We start from the raw sequence: 14,823 nt of genomic DNA, 5'->3' as shown, positions 1-14,823 counted from the left end.
AGACTTTCAGTCTCTACATAGTTTAAACTTTGATATATTTCTGGGATCAAGTCATTGGACTTATTTTCCCAAAACCCTTAATCCTTGATGCTATCAACCCTGTGGCTTTAAAGCCTGCTGCTGGGCCTGACAACTTCCAAGTCTGCATGTCCATTCTGAACTTTCTCTTGAACTCCACAGGTAGACATCAAACTTCCTACTCAGCATCTTCATTTGTACATGTTATACACATTTAAAAGCTCACATTCTCTTTATTGAGCTTCTGATCTCATCTGCCTGCTATTCCTCTTATTCCTACGGATTTTCTTATCTCAATTATTAACAAATCCAGGCTCCGTATTGCTCAAGCTGAAATCTCATTTATTCAGTTCAAACGCCACTGGGTGTGAAGAATTAATGATCCAACTCAGATTGAACTGGGCCAAATCCAGTTCAATTTTAATTTCTACTCAGCTGAGTTGATGATCAGTTCTGTACATTTGCTGATACCTTCTGATTTTTATTTTTCTGTGAGCAAAGACACATATACACACACTCAACTTTTTAAGAGGAGAAGATTCTGTTAAGGTTTAGAAGTCCTTTTCTCTTTCTCAAACCAAAAACTCAATCTTTTGAAGGTGTTTTTCGTTTCTCACTTTCAAAACAATCTGGATGCTTCTCACCTGCTCCTTCCTGCCACATTGGATCATGGTGCTGTCTTCATCAGTCTCTGTTATTGCAATAAGCTCTCACCTAGCCCTCGAGTTTCACCATCTTCCTCCTTCAGTTTATTTCAACACAGCTGTCATGATCTTGCTAAGTGCATGTCACATCTTATCAGTTCTATGCCTTCCCATCTCACAGATGAAAAGTCAGCACCCTTAGTATCAACCAATGGGTCCTAGTGTTCCTCAATGATCTGACACCATTCAATCGTGTTCAGGACCTCCGAGACCTCATCTATGTCACTCTACCCTTTGCTTTCTGGAAAACCAACTTGGGGCAATCAACATGGATTTTCATCTTCTCTGTCCTCAGATATTTCTTCCCCTATTTAAGTTCTTAACCAAGAGCCATATCAACAGTGAGTTCTTTCCACTTCATCAGAATTTAAAACCATCCACCACAACATAGCCGGAGTACTTTTTAGTATCCAGTTTATTGTATGCTTCATTCCTGCTAATATGAGCAGAGGGAAGCATCATTCTATGTATTTTACCTTGTTGTATCCCAGTTACTAGAATATGGACTTGTTAAGAATTTATGCTGAAAAAAATATTTTTGAATGTAAAATAAACTGCAGAGACTGAGTACTGATGGTAGAAAATATTCTTTTGTTTTCTAATTTTAAAACCTGGTGGTTTAATATAAACTCAATAATATTTAATTCTGAAGCATCTGCTTTGAAGTGTATGTTAATGTCGTTTTCTCTTGATTAATTGTTGGGAACTTTAATTTGTACAATCCAATCAATTATTTTTAAAAATGTTCCCATAAGGAAAGAACTACAGTTAAATCATTACATTCACTCTAAAAAATAAAAGAACAAAGAAAACAAAAATAAAGAGTAATATATTCACAATTTATAAGTAACTATTCTCCCACTTTAAATAAAAGTATAGTCTCAAAATGCAAGCTGTTAAGTAACTTGCTGTATACTTCTAAAGGAACCTAAAATTCCTTTAAATAATTCTATTACGTGTGCTTTATTTTAATATTTTATTTTCAAGTCTCATTCATTGAAATATAAACACCCAGGATTATTTCTTATATTTCAGAATAAATCACATATAATAATTTAAGAATGGGCGGTTGGAGTTGTAGCTCAGTGATAAAGTGCTTGCCTCACATTGCATTTAAATAAATGAAAGAAAGGTCCATAGACAACTAAATTTTTAAAAATAATAATTTAAGTAAGGTATAGTCTATTAGTTTTATGCACATGTCTTCTGAAAAAAAAATTAAGAAATGAATTCAGTAATTTACAATTCCATCTATATAATTTAAATATATGATATCATTTTCATCTGACTAAATCAATCTAGTCATCTTCAGCTCCAAAATTGTTATTAAGTTTTTAACTCTTTTGGGTCCATTTTTCTTTATTTTTTAAATATGGCTAATGTAATCAAAGCTTATAAACTCAAAACCAGATTATTATGTGTTCAGTCTCTCCCAAACTTAATCTACACTTACATTCATAAGTAACTTCAAATATCAAGAATTGTTCAAGTAAAAATGGGAAAATAAAGTTATCAGATTTAATTTGTGATGGTCAAAGTATGCAATAAAAGTCAATCACAGAATTTAAGGTGTGTATATGAATGGGTATCTGGAGTTATATATACTGGTGATATCACTAAAATATATGAGATGATGATAGGTACTCAGGTAAGTTATTAGGAAAAGTTCAGATTTTATAATAAAGGTAAAAAGTGTGTATATATTACACACAGTCACACACATACCCAAACATGCATGCACTCTAAGAAAGAGAGAAAGAGATTGAAATTTAGAAAAGTAACTAGAAGAACAACTAGGGATTTTTCTATACACCATACACAAAGAATGCTATAATTGGGAGTTTGTTAATTGTTTATCCTAAGAATCTGAAATTTTGTTTTTAAAGGTTTCTACCGCCTAACAGTCTCTGAATCTGCACCCATTGGAACATCTATTGGAAAAATTATGGCATATGATAGTGACATAGGAGAGAATGCAGAAATGGATTACAGCATTGAAGAGGATGATTCAAAAACATTTGACATCGTTACTGATAATGAGACTCAAGAAGGAATTGTTATATTAAAAAAGGTAAGTATAGTTTTAGATTATTTGCTTCTCAGAATATGCAAAACAAAAACAAAAAACTTAGTTATTTTGTGTATCTGGTTTGTTTTTTGCTTCATTAAGTAATTGAATTGTGAACCCTTGATTTATGGTTTAAAGGGAAAATGAGTTCAGAGATGAAAGAGATTTTATAGAGCTTTTAGAATTATATGTACAACTGTTATAAATAAGAAGGTTTTCAAATAAAGGAGATTTTTTTGAACAAAGATCCTAAATACCAGGAAATTATTTGTCAACTCCACAAGACATGTATGCTTATAAAAATATAATTTTAATTCTAGATGAAAAGATAGTTACTTCAAACCACTTTACGATAAAGTTTGTGAAGAGATAAATTTCCGAAGCCTGTGTCATGATAATATAATAGTAATTCATTTACATAAAAAGTAAAATTTAACTGAAAAACAAATGCTATTTAATAAGCAATACATTTTTTTCCTAAGTAATACCTTGGGTTCATGAAGCCATTTCTTCTGTGTACGCTGCTTTTCTTTGTAGGAGGTGGACTTTGAGCACCAGAGCCACTACGGTATTAGAGCCAAAGTTAGGAACCGGCATGTGGACAAGGAGCTCCTGATCTACCACGCTGATGTCTCCACCACTTTCATTAAGGTCCGAGTGGAGGATGAAGATGAGCCTCCTGTTTTCCTCCTCCCAACTTATATATTTGAAATTTTGGAAGAAAATCCACATGGAGCTTTTGTAGGCACAGTATCTGCCATAGATCCAGATCAAAGGAAATCGCCCATCAGGTAAGTCAGTCTAGAATGTCAGCTTTACATTAATAAGTCACTCAATTAGTATGAAAATAAAGTTTAACTCTAATGTAAGCAAGGAAACAGCTCACCTATGTTTCTCTGCATGTTTTTTTTAAATGAATTTGTACCAATTTAATTGAATTAGTTAACAGAGGGATCCTTAATGTTGCTTAAGATGCAGTAAAATAGGAGATTACAAATGTATGCAAGAAATAGATAATCACCAACAAAAATTCAGTGCAGTTGATGCACTCTTAATCAGAGTGTAGGGGGTGGGAAATGAAACCCTTTTCTATACCAAGTCAGAGAAAAATTACTTTTCATTGATATGTGGTTCATTTAAATTCTACTTAATTGAAATGCCATGCAAAAAGTGAAGAAGTAAACAGGAGCAAGTGATATAAATACAATGGTTTAGAAATAAATTTTCATGGTACAATCAGATATAACATGCTTGTTATATATTAAAATAGTCTCCTTTTAGTTATTATGTTGTGATTTTCTTTTTCTTTTATTCAAAGTATGAGTTATAGTCTGATTGGATAAGAAAATAAACAATTGTGTGTATTTCTTCTTACCTTCTCCCCTAATTTCCACATAGAAGAGTTTTCTCAAAATAGAAGAATACAAGATTATTTTAAAGTTTTACATACACTTATCAGAAGCCCCAGAAATCCTCCTCTCAGGCACTGGTTCAGGAATAATGACAGTGCAATGTTCTGAGTTTAATTATGTCTCCAAAAGATGATGTTGGGTCCAACAAACTACATCAGAATGTAGCCTGAATGGGGGAGACTGGTCGAAGTCGAAGTGATGAATAGTTAGGAGAAGGTCAGAGGGCGGGAGTGTGGGCCTTGAATCCAATAAGGCTGATGTCCTGATAGGAAGACTTAGGCACAAGGATGGGTGACAGACAAGTGACAATGGAAGCAGAAATGGGGGAAACAGATGACCAGGGAAGCAGAGATTGAGGGAGGGTATCTACAAGTTTAGGAGGGGAGGGTGGCCAGAGCACAATGGCAGCATCTGGCAAGGAATGATTCCTTGATGGCACTTGATTTTTGGACTCTGAGTTCTCAGGACTCAGAGAATAAATTTCAGCCATATTTAGCCACTCAATTTGTGGTGTTTAGGTGGATCCAACTCACCTACCGTGCACTTGTATTGACATGAAGCACTGTAGGCAGAAATATATAGCAGTTTTATTCATAAACTCCCCAAACTGAAACATTATTTTAATGACACATAACATGTTTTGGACAAATGGATCAAAACCTGAAACTAAAACTAAAAGATAAAACCTGTGAAATGGTTGAATACAAAGGTAATGCAGAGAAAGAGGGAGTGATCAAATTGTTCTAGGTCATCACCAAGATGGTGGACACAAGTTTTCAATTCTCCAAATTCAAGGGACTCTCTATCTAAAGAAGTGAATACATGTAAATTTTGGAAATATCAAGAAGAATTTGGACATATTCCAATATGATGCAAACTACTGTAAGTGTATTTTGCTGTATTGTAATTAAGTAACATAAGAAAATTAAAGAGGTAAATATAGAAATATAACCAAGTGATTTGGGAAATAGTATTTTAATTGTAATATATAAATAAAAACAAATAATGTGCTCAGCATGTGAATTGTTGTTTTTATATGACTGTTTAGTAATTGCAGTGATACATGTAACATAAACTAGGGTTGAACGAATACGTAAAAACACTGCAGATAATGAGAACAAGTCTGCTATAGCCAAAGGAAGAGGATACAGAAAAGAAATGGGAAAATCCTTACATGAACACCATGGTGTAGGATTGGAATCTCATGTCTCAGTACACACTAAAGCCTTCTAAATGCAGAAATCCATCAATATCCTGGGAGATTCCTTCCAGAACTCCCAGGGATACAATATCTTTGGTCTCTAAAGTCTCTGAAGTTTATATAAAATGCCATAATATTCACATGTAAACTCTGCATGTTCTCTGATATTATTTAAGTCATCTCTTAATTACTTATAATACCTTATACAATGTAAATGTTACTTAAATAGTTGTTATCTGTGTTGTTTAGAAAATAATGAAAAACTTGTACATACTCAGTACAAACACACATTTTCCAAATGCATTTGATACATAGTTGGTTGACTACACTGACATGAATCCACATATGTGAAGGAATAACTGTCTTTCTATATATGTATATATAATAAATATGATAATAAAGGTAGGTTTGTTTTTTTACCACAGATATGCATACATATATTTGCTCTTGATATTTACTCAGGGGGCTTAAAATAAAGGAATCACAAGAAGTAATGGAGACTGTTGCACCCAGATCTTGCTTAAAATACTCTTCTCCAATCAAAAGAAATGAGACTGACTGGAGAATTGGTTGAATCCACAGTTATTGCAGGGAGAACATTGTGATTCTAAAAATGTAAGGAAGAAGCCATAAAAGAATGGAAGAATAGGAGTGTGTTGAAAGGGCCAAGAAACCATGCTGTAATTAATACCCAATGTCCAAAACTGAGTATTTGAACAAAAAATGAATTAAAATATTTGGTTTGTATGATGAGTTTTAGTTTGAATCACTGGAAACAATTCTCATGAATAGATACTGATGAAGATAAATAAAGAGGCACATTTTTAATCACTTGTAAAATAATTGTAATTAATAAATGCATAATCAAAGGAATAGATATCAACATTAGCAAAATAAAGTGGTAATATTGTGGTCATTATTTATACATGGATACTGAAATCAGTAGGTTAATATATAAAAAGAAACCAAATGTTTTCAGAATATCTTCCTGAAATCTTTAATAATTACAAAAACATAGTAGTTTTACAGTGAAGAACCCTGGCAGATACTTTGATCAAGAGTCACAGCTAATATTACAATTACTAAGACAAGATTGATACCTCTGTAACTTTCAGGCCCATTTTATCTGATCACGAGAAAGACTTAGACAGATACCGACATTTGACAGGCACTGTATAAAATCACCAACTAATATTTTCCCATACACTAAAGGGCATACCAAACAAGGACATTGATACACTGTGGAGGGGACTAAAGTGACATGGAAAAAAAATGCACTACATAATCCCAGACAGGACTATGAATAAGGGAAAAGAACATTAGTGGAGTGACTGGTGAAATCCAATACTACAGTTTGTATTTTATTTAATAAAAGTAGAGCATTTAATTTATCTTGAAATAATAATAACATTATGGTCATACACAGCAATTTAGAAGCAGAATCTGGGTGAGAGGCATAAGGGAAAATTTGTACTGTTGACAACAGTCCTATGAGACTTAAGTTATTTAAAAATATGCATTTAATTGAATTAGTGAGAACATTGCCAGTGTAACTGAGAGGAGGATAGTACAAACCAAAATAAAATAATTTACTATTGATTAGTTTTCTGATATTTTCTCCTAATTTAAAAAATGTTGTAAAAGGAAAATGCATCCACATATAAAATTTGATTAGCTGCAATTTATCTCAAGGCCAAGGAGATTTCATCTGGTGAAGATGATGTGAGAAAGAAAAAAAAATCTATATAATCAGAATCGGTGGCTCTAGAAAAAAATAAGGAAAATAATTCATATTACATATCATTGCTTAAATCACATACTATTATCCAATCTTCCTAGGGGATCACATATGATTTTATTCCATTTTAATTTGTCAATGGGATCTAGATCTATTCATTATCTACTAATTTATAAGAATTTATAACTCCTTATCAAACTTTTAGTGGGTTTTAGTTGCAGTGGTGTTTCCAGAAACAAAATGGGATATTTAATACAAAATATCAACTGTTAAAATCCTCTTTAATTTTGCTGACAAATATATTCAGTGGGAAATATGATCACTTGTAGTTATTTAAATAAAATGCTTCTGAATGTTTAAATATATTTAAAACTTAACTCCTCTAAGTCTTCATTCTAATTTCTATTTTAATTCTTTCTTGAACACCATGATAAAAATTAGTATAATATTTTTAGAAATCTGTCAATTCAAGATTAAATTATTCTCATCTTTGCCACAATTATGGCAAATCTCACTGAAGTCTCATGGAAATATTCAGGAATATATGCACAGTGAGAAGCCGTCATTGAAACCACATGGTATTTTACTTTACTTTTCATTATTCATCATTTGCAAGCTGATGAGACATGCCGAGAACTTCAAGGCTTCTTTCATTGTAGATTTGAGATAATTTTGCAGACTTTCGCGTGACATATTTTGCACCTTGACTTCCTTTCATGTGTGCTCCATTGTACATTAATCAATATGTGCATCCCCAAAGTAAAGGACAGTGGATCTAGGATATTTCTGGAACTTGAAATATTATATAATTCTGGAATAAAATTAAAGGTCAATCTGCTACCTAAAAGAAGTTATTTTTATCAAGTCCTATTGAATTTTTTATTTAAATGGACAAAAGTAACTTTTGTATGATAGTAATTAAGTAATTATAATATCATACGCAGATTCTCATGCCGTAGATCTAGTGTAGGAAAGAAAGAAAAAAAGAAAAGGTTCACAGTCACTCATTTCTACTACTTACTTTTACTTCTCTGTATCTCACAAAATTTTTTTGCAGGGGAGGGCAGGGTATTTCTTTTTAACCATGTCATATACATATTAAAATCCTCTCTTGGGTTTGATAATGAGTTATGTGTGTTCAGATTTAGCATACACCAATTTAAATGTAAAGCTGTATTAGTTTCTTTTTCCTATGACTGCTGAGTTCACTAAATATGTGAATGTGCCATTTTTAAAACCGGCATCTCATAAGCTATGCAGAGTATGCTTTTAATAATTTACCTGGTGGCATAAAGCCATGTTATATATCAATGTGATACAGCAAATATGATGATACAAGGGGGGTCTTTTCTCTTGGTGCAGATATTCTATTACTGGAAGTCAAGAGTTCACTATCAGTAACAATGGCACAATCATTGCCACTAGCACACTTGACCGGGAGATCAACGCGTGGTACAACCTAAGTGTCACAGCCACAGAAAGATGTAAGTACTAATTTGGAAACCATATATTTCATCACGGTGGTCTTAATGACATTGCATTATCCATACACCTGAGGACAGAGCTATTTTTAAATGTTGTTGAAATTTGTAGTTAAATGATGTTAGATATGTAAGGTTACATACATATATATTATTTGATCATAAATTATTATGTATTCATTTCTATTAAAGCTTTCTTAAAATGTTACCACTAAGTATTTTCTAAACTGTTTTTACTTATTATATAACAATAAATAATGTTTAATGCAAAGATAATTTGGAGGAAACACAACATATAAAACCTGAAATTTTATACCCTGACAATCATATGCATTGAAGTATTTTCATTTCAATAATTAAAAACAAAAAACACATTTCTACAAGTTTTTGAACATATATTCTGTGTGAGTTTATTTTTATATTATCATTTTAATTAAAAAAGGAAAATCTTATGTAATTTCTAAAAACATTCATCTGAAAAGACTGTTTCAGGTAGCCAACTGTAGCACTCAATTCATGGTATTGGTTCTCCAGATTGTCAATTTAGAGAAGTACTTAATTAGTTTTATATGCTGCTTTATGAAAATAATAGTAAAACTATAAGGTTTGAACTAAAGTTTTAGGTTTATAATGATTTATATTTGTTTAGTTCAAACATAACTAGTTTAGTCTATCAGTTTACAAGTAAATCTTCCAGAAAGCAAATCGGAATGCCTCTGTTTTTTCCTGTGTTTAGGATAAAATGTGAGTGTTAATTCTTTTACAATTTAGACATTTAACATGAATCATAGTTCAATATTATTATAATACAGAATATGGAGGATACAAATCATATTCATCAGCTGTCTGCATATCCCAAAAAGAGTGGTCCATTTGTTAACTAAACTTACATTTGCAGTTGAACTGATGGTCAGATCTTACTAATCATTAATGACCAGTTGTCTGCTTGTTTATTTCATCGAAAAGCAGATGATTTCATTGTTAAGGTATAAAAGTGGGTAAAATAATACCAATTTACCATTTGAAAAGTGTCCATAATATTATGAGTGAATCGGTTATTCAATCATCTGACACAAAGCATAAAGGAATAAATACAACACAATAGGAAAGACTGTCAAAATCATCGCCATTATTTGGCACATGAATTTAGTGTAATACTGTAGTACAGCACAGGAGTGAAGCTGTGAATTTGAGATGTTCTTGAAGGCATCCTTTCTTATAATCGATTTTACATAGAATTTTAACGATCTTATTCACTTTTTTGTATTTCTTTGAGGCTTTAAACCTTAGTCTACCTTATTCCTCATGTTATTGAACAGCTGCAGGTGATACGGCAAAGTGGAAAGTGCTCTCACATGTTTTTTTTTTTTTTTTTTTTTTTTTGCAATATGTTGAATAACTCTGCAGAAATGTTGCAGCAGGACTTGGGTCAGGATTTGAATTTTCTGTCTAACTAAACAATAAGGGATGAGGAGCAAATGTTCCAATGGAACAAATGCCTGCTGCTGCAGAAGAAATGCCAAGGCTTTTCCTGTCAGGAAGCACAAAGGTGTTTATTCCGAGAGCAAGAAGCTTTTATTCAATGCGTATTTATTTCTGAGAACAAATTTTTCATAATGTCAACTCTCTACAAAGCTATTGTTAAAAAAAAAAGAATCCAAATCAGTTCGAGGGAAGACTAGACTCCTCAAAAAAATATGTTTCTCTATAAAATTGCTCTCAGCTATTAGATGATCAAAATTTATTGAATGTATAGAAATGTTTTCTATTTAAGCTTATTTTGTATGTTAATATAATGCTTATAAGAATATATAATTTCTTTTCTTAACTTAGATGTACCATAATGTGAATTACTAGAAGGAAAACTCTTTAAAATTTATAGTTTGTACTTTTAGATATAAAATGCTCTAATCTTGTATGAATAAAAAGAATCAAAAAAATAAATGAATGCAACAAAAATTGCCAGATAATTTAATTATATACTATCAAATTAGCTATATAATTACTTTTTTATCAGACAAATGCCTTTCTATGATAGAAGATCCCTATTGGAAAATTATCTAAGCATTTTTTGGTTCAGCATTGTAAAACAAAACAAAAACAATAATACATATCTTTGAGTTATAAGATACCTGCTATCCACAAAAGTCGTTACTTCAACACTTGTATGTTTACATATGTACTATGAATAAAGTACTAATCTGATAAACACTATAATTATGTCATCATATATTCTGTTCAAGGGTGATATTAAAATATTTAAAGACCAGCACAGTACAATGCAGGTACTCAGACAAGACTTCAGCTCCTAAGCTGCATCTGTTCCCCAACTGACCCACAGCCCCTACAGCATTAAGAAATAGCTCCATATGCTCTGCATAATTCACATGTTTACATATGTGTGTGGTAATGTACATTATTCAGTTAATAGAACATAAAATTTATAGTTTAAAAGATGACATATTCCAATGGCTTACACTAGAAACTATAGATATTATAATGCTGTGTATGTTGAAGAAAATAACCAAACAGCAATGATAACAGAAACTGGGAATCATTTGAGGCACATCAGGGAAAATGTCTTCATCTTGTCACTTCTGAATCACATTTTCACATATTAATTTATAAAAATTATAGTTAGTGGCTAAAAAGATTGAGTTCTGTGAAACTGCATATTATAAACATTTTATTAAGTATTTTACAGATTAACATCTCAGCGATTTGTTAAACTATTTTATGTAACATCATTTTAAAATTCACAGTAAAATTTGAGGTCAATATTATTTGAATTTCACACACACACACACAAACACATACACACACACACATACACACACACACAAAACTGCAGCCTCTGTAATTTGCTTTCCCACCCTCAGTGATAAATGGATAGAACAATCACAATTATATCAGATTCCAAAGCCTGTTGTCTTAATCCTATGCTACATTTTCCCATATTAATAGAGCAAATGAAAGAAAGTATGTGTTTCACTCAGTGTTTTCTAAATTAAATATAAACACTATACTCTTCACCAGTCACATTTTTCCATTTTTAAACTTGCAAGACAATTATATTTAAATTCTTTTATTTGTATGAATGACTCAAATGTAGGGTCTCAATTAGCCTCCATTGTGTGGCTTCCTTAGAACCAAACTTGAACAATTTATGAGAACATTTAGCCAAATTCCCGTCACTACTCTCTGAGGTGTCTCATTTCTCTCCAATATGTTGTTTCTCCTATGTTCTCAAGTGAGTGAAACATGTATCTAGTAATACTAAAATGATTCAAGGGATTTAAAAAAAATTAAATACCAAATATGTTTTAAAGACTTTGGGCTTGTCTTGCCAAAATATGCTAGAAATTCTCTTAAAAAACAATTTTCTTGGCTGGGGATGTGGCTCAGTGGTTAAGCTCCCTTGGATTCAATCGTGATACCAGGAGGAAAAAAAGAAAAGAAAAAAAATTCTTGAAACAATAAAACCAAAATACATTTATTTTTCAGTTATACTTATATATTTGAAAATAAGGAATATAAATGCAGATAACATAAGAACAAAGGAAAAGAATTGGAAATGTTTGAATTCTCCTGAGAAAAACAGTAAGGCTTCAGGTTGAATTTAAGGAAAAAAATTAAAACATGAGATTTAATAAAAGTAGATATATAATTTATATACAAAATCATCAATGTTGAAATTGATCATCTGAAATAGAAGTATCAATATTTTTAAAATATTATATTTATTTTTAAAATAAAATATAATTTTAAAATTATTGTACATTCTGGAACATTCCATTTAAAAAAACAATTTTTGTTTTTAAAAGGTGCACCTAAATTTTAGTGATTAAGAGAATTGATTGGTATATATTTTGGGGATTGAACCCAGAGGCGCTTAACCACTGAGCTTCATCCCCAGCACTTTTTATATTTTATTTAGAGATAAGGTCTTGCTCAGTTGCTTAGAGCATCGATAAGTTGCTCAGGCTGGCTTTGAACTTGCAATCCTCCTGCCTCAGCCTCCCAGGATTACATCATACACCACTGTGCCCAGCTTACCTTGTATATTCTTAAACAAATATTTCTACATTAACTGAAATCTCAGGCAATACTGAATGGTAAATGGTTTCTCAATCTTCTGTCAGTGAAGTCAGGGAAATTAACAATACCTACATTCATCAGAATTAGGTGTGTTTATATAAATACTAACAGCAATTACAGGAATGAAGCAAGCTGTCCTTATACTTACTATTTTCCCACTATGACCAACATCCAGTGAAAGACACTTAGTAAATATTGCTTGGGGAGAATGTGTGAAATAGAAATTTTCCTTGGCTATATTGTTGAAAAATACATGAATCATCTGCAGTCCTGTCCTCATATAGAGATCTGGTTCTTTGGTTTTTCAAGTGAAAAAAAAAAAGAAATATACTATATAGTCTTGAAGGCAATTTTTCATGATTATAAGACATTATTATACTCATTTTTTCATTGTGTATTATTCAACTTGTAGACAATGTTCAACAGATTTCTTCAGTTCCTGTGTACTTACAAGTTCTAAATGTCAATGATCACGCTCCTGAGTTCTCTGAATACTATGAGACTTATGTGTGTGAAAATGCAGACTCTGGTCAGGTAAGAAAGCTTCCTAAATTACCGAAGTCTGAGTAACACATCACTGTTTTATATACTATACATAATGACCGTATCACGTATAATACTAATATTCATATGATATTATATATATATATATATATATATATATATATATTATACTATAGTGATTCTATATTTCACATATTAGACATGATTAATATTTTATATGCTGTACATAGATTTTGATATATACTTATCCCACTTTGAAATGCTCTCATAGACACTTTAATTATCTTAATTACATGTTTCTGTTTTGTGCTAAACATAATAGTATATGCTTCTTTTTATTTAAAAAATTTCTAAAAACAAAGATTATTTTATTTTAAAAATTTCTAAAGACACTCTGTATGATACATACCATAGCTTATTTTTCAAATGGCCCCTAATTTCCAAAAATTTTATAGTCTTACTTTCAGAAATACAGAAATCAATATATTCTAAATAACATTAAATTTCTCAATGAAGCGAATTGGAGACCGTTTGTATTTTGCAAAAGCAGGAATTACATTTTTTACCAATCAGGAGTAGTAACCAACCTTATGTTTTACTTTTAATTTTCTAATACAGTAGCAGATAGGAATATCTTAAGACATAGGTACATCATAATTGTTATTCATTTTTCACCCATAAGATACTGGAAATTGTTAATGGTTTTTAAACTGTTAAGTGAACTATGTTCAATTATGTTTATGCTTGAACCATTTTATCCTGAAAATCTGAAATCTTGTAATTTTAAGCATATATTTTTTTAAATACATGATTATAAATATGCAAATAACCTTTTAAATTTATTCATTTTTTATGGGTTAAAACCCATAGTTTTTGAGAAAGTGGAAGATACAAAAGTTCTGAGTTTCTCCCTTGTGCTATACTGCCCAGAAATATAAAATTTAACAAATTTAGACATCAGGGACATATGTGTAGACTGGTAGAGATCATTAAAATAAAATAAGAAAAGAATGCAAATGTACTGGAACTCACAATTCCCAAGGAAACTAGGCTTACATTATTTTTTAAAAAAATTATATTATAAGTGGATTATTTCACTTGTAATTTATATGCTGTACATAAATTTTGATATTTTCAAACATTTTAAACATGTCTGATTTCTTAAACAGAAAGACAAATATATTAATGAACTTCGAAAAATCACTTTAACTAGTTTACATCTAATTAATGATTCTTTAAATATAGTAAATCTGTTTCCTCAAAATTTAAATAATTTGAAAATATCAACATAGCTTGCAATTTTCTAATCAATACATATTAAATTTATGCACTGAACATACATCATATTTTACAATGATTGTAAGTACAATTAAATTTTAAAGTTACATATTTCAACTTTTTAGTTAAAATTTTTAATTGAAAAAATATTTTTAATTGGTACCTAAAACATTAAAAATGTGCTCATTTTTTATGATTCTCTAATTTTTTTTTGTTTTTAATATGTGTTTTTAATATATTTTCCCAACAATATTAAGAATAAAAGAGTATCTGTTAACTATTTTGAAATACTAGAGAATGTTTTAAAGGCAACTTTTTTTA

At 30.8% G+C, this 14,823-nt stretch overlaps 1 protein-coding gene across 3 annotated transcripts in view; it reads left to right on the top strand.

The window, feature by feature from the left end:
- CDH19 (cadherin 19) overlaps positions 1–14,823 on the top strand; it is an 81,571-nt gene that overhangs the window by 46,277 nt on the left and 20,471 nt on the right. For 2 of the 3 annotated variants that reach the window (XM_081262723.1, XM_081262722.1), the window contains 4 exons: positions 2,609–2,793; positions 3,328–3,581; positions 8,504–8,625; positions 13,133–13,254. In XM_081262723.1, coding sequence (XP_081118849.1) covers positions 2,609–2,793; positions 3,328–3,581; positions 8,504–8,625; positions 13,133–13,254 — 683 coding nt within the window. The remainder of the gene's footprint in view (positions 1–2,608; positions 2,794–3,327; positions 3,582–8,503; positions 8,626–13,132; positions 13,255–14,823) is intronic. The other variant, XM_081262724.1, reaches the window with a different exon arrangement.

Source organism: Spermophilus citellus, assembly GCF_964194105.1.
Source record: "Spermophilus citellus genome assembly, chromosome: 12".
Lineage (NCBI taxonomy): Eukaryota > Metazoa > Chordata > Mammalia > Rodentia > Sciuridae > Spermophilus > Spermophilus citellus.
This window is presented reverse-complemented; position numbering and strand designations above follow the sequence as displayed.